The 6,976-nt window shown below is 38.7% G+C and overlaps 1 protein-coding gene across 2 annotated transcripts in view; it reads left to right on the top strand.

The window, feature by feature from the left end:
- LOC109308148 (macrophage mannose receptor 1-like) overlaps positions 1-6,976 on the top strand; it is a 105,222-nt gene that overhangs the window by 87,937 nt on the left and 10,309 nt on the right. For both annotated transcript variants that reach the window (XM_019532449.1, XM_019532439.1), the window contains exon 26: positions 5,318-5,470. In XM_019532449.1, the coding sequence (XP_019387994.1) occupies positions 5,318-5,470 (153 nt within the window). The remainder of the gene's footprint in view (positions 1-5,317; positions 5,471-6,976) is intronic.

Raw genomic sequence — 6,976 nt, 5'->3', positions numbered from 1 at the left:
AGAGTAAATTGGATGCTTATCTTGCTGGGATCCTATGACCCCAGCTGACTTCCTGCCCTTTGGGCAGGGGGCTGGACTCAATGATCTCCCAAGGTCCCTTCCAGCCCTGATGTCTATGAAACAAGAAACTTTGCCCTTGATAACAGAATGATATTTCCAGAGCTGCAATAGAAGATTGATAATAAATAAATAAAATACATGTGAGTACTGTGATCATATTATTTGGTTATAAATGTAACTGGAAATTTTACTATTTACCCCACTTGGTACATTACAGTATGTACTCTCAGTCCTTTATTTCCCAAATTAAATCTAATGTGCAAGAAATATGTTGATAAATATTGTCCATATATAGATGACATGGTAATCTGTGAAAAACTGGATAAGTAATCGGTTTCCATATGTTACCAAACAAATATATGACAAAAAATAACCCTGAATGAATAAAGGAGGTATTGTATATGCATCATCAACCAAGCAGGCACATGTTAGCTGAGGAATTATAATGAATAGCTTTTATATCATTTTACAATGACAGATCATGATCCCACTTATAAAGAAAGGAAACTCACTGATTTGGTGACTCACCCAAAGTTACATTGCAAACTAACAAGCGGAACATAAGCTTTCTGGTTGCTGATCCAGTGCCAAAACCACAGACTTGTTCCTTCCTCTAATTGAATGTCATCATCATCATCTCCAGAGCCCTAAAACTGCAGTTTGAAGGAGAAAAAACCCCTTATGTTATCACTTTTATTTGCTTATATTTTTTCTTTGTTAAATTTGTCACCAGCTAGATGCTGAAACAAACACAAACTTACAGGGGTGGGTCCAGGGGATATGCAGTGCTGCAGTCATGCTCCCACCTTTGATACCTGTTCCACCCAAACTTTAAAACTAACTGCCTCAGAGTGGAAGTGACATTTCTATTCAGGTTGTGCTGAGAGAGCCAATTGACTTATGGCTCATTGCCACTTCCCTGATTCCTGCTAATCTCTCTCTAGTCTACAGGTATTAATGACTCTTAATGATCTTGATGTTCCACTATTTAAACAGTCCTTTTGCAATTTTGCTATCTGTTAGCCATTCCTGATAATGTTTCTTTTCTATTTTACAGCCTTACAAAGTGTTTTTAGCTCTAGCTACAAACCTTAGCTCAGGTGTCCTAAGGTTAACTCAGGAGTATAAATGATTGACAGCGAAATATTGGAGGCACTTTCAAGAGTCTCAAGAAGGCTAGATTTTATTTTATAAATCTGAATGAGATATACATGTAATTTTAATGAATGCAGGACTAAGACACAATATCTTTTGAATATTTTTTGCCTACATTTTTGCTTTGATCTTAACCTGGGTAATATAATGCTACCGCTTAGCATATTAATAAAGCATTTCATTTTTAACTGGAGAAAAATGGCTTGTGTTCTGTGTGGTGATGTGCCACACCATCAGCACCCTCATTTTCAAAATCCTAGATCTGCCCATGCAAACCTATAAGTATGTTTGACCCATCCTTCTATTGTGTTCACAAGTTACCTGTAAAAGTAAAATCTATTTTAAAAAGTCAGGGCATTATTCACCAGATGAACGGAACACCAGGTAAAAGCAAGAGAAAAGAGAGAAAATGTGTGGAGTGGCAGTGCTTCACATGCTCACCATGCTATGCAAACATAGCTTTACTACCTCTGGTTCAAGCCCATATAGAGGCAATAGTATAATATGTTTGAGGACCCTGCTGATGAGCATGGTACTTTTACAGTCTAGAAACGGTTCAATTGAATCTGAACATTTAATCTCTAACAACATTATTAGAAGGAAGAGATATTAGTTTTCTATTGGAAGTCTGGGGTTAGTATAAAGCACCTGCTAGGACTACCCCTTAGTTTTAGATTCTGGCTACATATAGTCATTGTGTGTCAGGCTCTGTCCGAGCCCCCAAGGTCTAGAATAGCCTGCCACTGGAGGTGGTTCAAACACCTACTTTGAATGTCTTCAAGAGAAATTTGGATGTTTATCTTGCTGGGATCTATGACCCCAGCTGACTTCCTGCCCCTCGGGCAGGGGGCTGGATTTGACGATCTTCCGAGGTCCCCTCCAGCCCTAATGTCTATGAAATCTATGAGTTGACAGAAGGAAGAAGCACAGAGATAACTGACATTACTGTGACAAGTATGAAGCCAAAATAAAACTGTATGCTTTACGTCTTTTTCCAGTTACTTGACACAGCAACGGAACTTTGCTTAATATTAAGAATATAAGGAACGCTGTACTGGGTCAGACTAGTGGTCTATCTATCTCAGTATCCTTTTTCTCACAGTAGGAGAAGTAGGTGTTTTTTATCTTTAGAAATATATTGAACCAAATATATCTAGAGTGATCTCTTCCCTATTTGTTATGTCCCTTCCCCTGTGACATCCATCCCCCGTTTATTGGTTTAGAGATGCCAGAGAAAACATCTGCAGCCATTCTGTTCAAGACCTATTAATAGAGCTATCATCCATGAATTTGTCTAGTACCTTCTGGACCTGGCTATGCTATTTGCTTCTACCACCTCCTGTGGCAATTATTTCATACTAGTTTCTGTGACTGCCCCTAGTTCTAATGTCCTGGGATTTGGTGTATTACAGTTTCCTGTTCATCTGCTCCACATGCTTCATGATGGTATAGAACTCTGTTATATTCCCCTCAGCCTTCTCCTTTCCAAACTCAAGAGTCCTAGCCATTTTAGTCTCTCCTGGTAAAGCTACTGCCCCGCCCCCCCGATTATTTTGGTTGTCATTTTCTGTACCTTTGTTACTCTAGTACATCTTTTGGAGATGTGGAGACCAGAACTTTACACAGTATTTAAGATATGGATTCACCATGGATTTGTATAAAGACATGATGATGTTTTCAGTTTTGTTTTAAATTCCCTTCTTAAAGATGCTCAATATTTTATTGGCTTTTTTGGTTGGCGCTGCACATTGAGCTAATGTTTTTAGAGACCTACAATGACTTAAGGCCTCTTTCCTGAGTTGTAACAGTTAGTTCAATAGTTGGTTCAATAGTTAGTTCAATAGTTCAATAACTAAATAGTTGGAAAAATTGTTCGTTGCAAGCTTTTTGTACCCAAAAGCTTGCTATGATCATTTTTTTTCAACTATTTAGTTGTTCTGATAAAAGATATCACAGTTACCCAAAGAACCTTGTCTCCTTATGTCCTTAGACCAATACAGCTACAGCCAACAATCCTGGCTGAGTTCAGAACCAAGACTTGTGCATGTATACTTCAGGTTGTTTTTCCCCATGTGCTTTACTTTGCACTTGTCGACATTAAGGTTCATGTGCCATTTTTTTGCCCATTCACTTAGGTTGGTGACATATTTCTGCAGCTCTTCTCCATCATTTTGGTATTTGCCTACCTGGAATAATTTGGTATCATCTGAAAACTTGGCGATTTCATTGTGCATCCTCTTTTCCAGATCATTAGTGAAGATGTTGAATAAGGATGTTGAATAATACTTTCTACTAAAAGTATCTGAAATTTCCAGCCTACAGGCATCCATACAGTTTCCTGGGGAGGAAATATGCCCCATCTAGGAGAAAGATATGCCCCTCTAGAGATTATCACCATAATGAATACCTGAATGTTATTCCTGACTCCTCTGTGATTGGGTGAAGTCCAGCTTTTGCTGTTTCCCCAGCCTTCCCCAGACCAAGAAATTTGTGGTGATAGAAATGAACAACTGTCCACAGCTGTAAGAATTTGTTGAAATATCCAGAGAAAACTAATTGTTCTGCATGCACAGATCTATGAGGCAAAATAATATCAAATATTTGTTTAAATACATTTAGCACCAAAGTCTTTTTGAATTATTTGCAGTGTTCTAAATATTGCTTTTTAACATAAAGTTGTCAGTCCCCATGATCCACGTGTTGAAAATAATTTTCATTTGTCTAGATTCAGAGGAGCAACTGGTGTATTTTGAAATAATTTATGCTTATATTTATTGTTCTTCAACAATAGTGGTCAGCTAAAACCATCATCAATACTTTCATAGTATCATGGTATCTTAGGGTCAGAAGGGACCTAAACAGATCATCTGGTCTGACCCCCTGCCCTGGTCAGGAATTGGTGTCAGGGTCATATCACCCCAGCCAAATATCTGTCTAGCCTCCTCTTGAAGACACCCAAGGTAGGGAAGAGTCCCAGTAGCACCCCACCTCACTTGGGAGCTCATTCCAGAGTCTGGCAGCTCTAACTTTGAATACACCCACTTTAAAATGCAGTAAAAAATTTCATTTAGGACAATATTAGTATCTATCTATTGATATTCCAATTCAACCCTACCATATTATTGCAGAGCTTATACATTCCAAACCCATTGTAAGTGTAAACAAAATACTTGCAAATTTGTTTCTATTTTGTTTACCTTCCATGACCTGAGGGATTTTGTTTTCATTTTCAACTGTCTAGACTTAGAAACAATCATTTTCTCCTACAGCACGAAGAAATTTGACTTTGAAACTTTTGTAAAGGAAACAGGAATAATTTAGGTCCAATAAGTAAGTATTACAGGAATAGGTTTTCTTAATTCATACTACTTGGTTTTGAAACATAAATGCATACATGATCATCGGGCTTCTCTATTTTTCCACTGATGTGAAATTAAAAAAAAAAAAAATTATGATTTTTAAGTTATTTGGGCCATGCTGATTTTCTGTGATTTAAATAAATCCCCAAATGGGGTGTTTTATTTTGATCGTGGAAAAATATGGATTTTAGGTTACTTTTTTAACAGGGAAATTGGCGATTTTTAAGATCAGAGAAAACCAGGATCCCTTCCTATAGTATCCTGGTTTAACCTGTACTTGAAGTCCTGTAGAATCATCAGAACAGCTTTTCTACATCAAGAATAGTATTGGTTTATAATCCAATTTGACCAGATTTAGGTCCAAAATCTGTAAAGCTCAACATGGGGCTTAACATGTAAAAGTCAACATGGAGCTGAGGTGCATTCTTAACTGTAAGTATATGCCTAAGTACTTTACTGAGTGGGAATAGAAGAATGTATTTAAAGATAAGAACATGCTTTCCTGAATAAGGATGTTAGAGGTTAAAATGCTGCAGCAACATTATTTATTCACGAGTTCAGATTTTTTCCAGTATTGCATAATAATAAGGGATATAGAATTACAGAGCTTGTATTGAGATTAAGAGCTTTGAGGAGTTTTGTGGTTAAAATAAAAAGCACATCAAATTAATATACGCTACTAATAGTAAAAGCATAAATAAGAAAGCTGTTCAGTCAAATTATTTGGATTTTTTTTTTAACAGTGAAGGCCCCCACTGATCCTCCACAACTCCCAGGAACATGTCCTGAAACAGCAGAACGTCGATCTTGGATCCCATTCCGCGGCCATTGTTACTACTTTGAGTCATCACTTACTCGAAACTGGGCCCAGGCCTCTTTAGAATGTCTCCGATTAGGTGAGTGTCATCTTGAATTAGTGGTAAAACATTCACAAATCGCATATGTATAATTTTTTGTAAAGAAGAGTGAATATATCTTAAATGCTAAGGAAAAAATCTTTTTCTGCAGTAGTAATTGGAGTTTTTATTAATTTTTATCCCATTTTTCATTGTTTACATTATAGAACCAATTTCCCTCTGAGTTATTTCAATTACCATATTGCTTGATTAGAAAATGAGGTTTTCCACCCCATTTAACATAGGGAATAAAGTCCCTCACCTTATAATCAAGTACGAGGAAGCGATGCACAGGGGTTAGCTTTGGAGTCAGAATTGCAGCTGCCACCTGCCCCCTGCTGCCTCTGCATGCCAAGCCATTCCTCCCCCACATGCTATGGGGTCTAATCCACAGGCCACACAATTGCGCCTCCTTTCATGGCACACATGCACGGCAGGAGGTGTGACTATGGGACTACACATTAGATCCCATTGCACCTTATTGCTGGTGCAGGGGGAGACCCATCCTAGGTTCCCCTGAACCAGCTAGAAGCAAACTCCCACAGTTGGGTGCCCCCTCAGCTGAGGTGTTATGCACCCTTGGTACTAAAGGATCACCAAAGCATAATCAACCTGGAATTTAATGTGAAATATGACTCGCACAGTTCAACTTAACTAAAATCTACTTTTATTAATACATTAAAAGTTATCTTAACTTTTACATAGAGAGAGAGAAAAACACTCAGTCCAATGGTCCCACCTAAACCCAGATGTTCCTCTACTTCACAGAAAAGGTGGCCAATGAGTTCCTGAAAGTAGAGGGTGGTCATCTCTGGGTAATGGCTGTTTTTCAATCCAGGTGTTGCTGGATGGCAGCACACACCCAACTTCCTTGCTGTTCTACTTTTATGCTTTTTCTTTAACTTTACTCCCTTGGTGCCTCTTCATTTCTGGGTGCTGTTGATTGGTTTCTCTGTGATCATCATGCTGTTCATGTGTGTTGCCCTGTGGGGTCAGGCCAGCTCTCAGGATCTCAATATTGCGCTGTTAGACAGGAGGGTATGACACAATTGCACATATACAAACACACAAATCAATTAGGTACATACACACACACTACCAACTCTGGCACATACACATCCAAACCAGCCTAGGCACATACATACCTATCACCAGTTCAAACACATATACTATACACCCCAAAAGTTAGACATAGATCATTTATTCATGTCATGCACACAATGACACACACACACGCACACACACACACGCTCACCAGTTCACACACATACAACCCACCTACACATACACACAGGTAAGTTCCTAACTTGGATGGTACAGTGTGTATGTATGTGCTTGGGGTACCTGGGGGGAAGGTTCAGGTGAGAGAGAGAGTGTTAAAGTTTAGGGAGTAAAAGTAGCCAGAACCGGGATTAGAACCAGTGGACTAGAGAGAAGCTGGCTGAGGAACTGAGGCTTGGGTTTACTTAAGGTAGATGGGGGCTGGAAACTGAGGCAGACAGCTAA

Source organism: Crocodylus porosus, unplaced genomic scaffold, assembly GCF_001723895.1.
Source record: "Crocodylus porosus isolate Cpor-Errol unplaced genomic scaffold, CroPor_comp1, whole genome shotgun sequence".
In the NCBI taxonomy this organism is placed as follows: domain Eukaryota; kingdom Metazoa; phylum Chordata; order Crocodylia; family Crocodylidae; genus Crocodylus; species Crocodylus porosus.
This window is presented reverse-complemented; position numbering and strand designations above follow the sequence as displayed.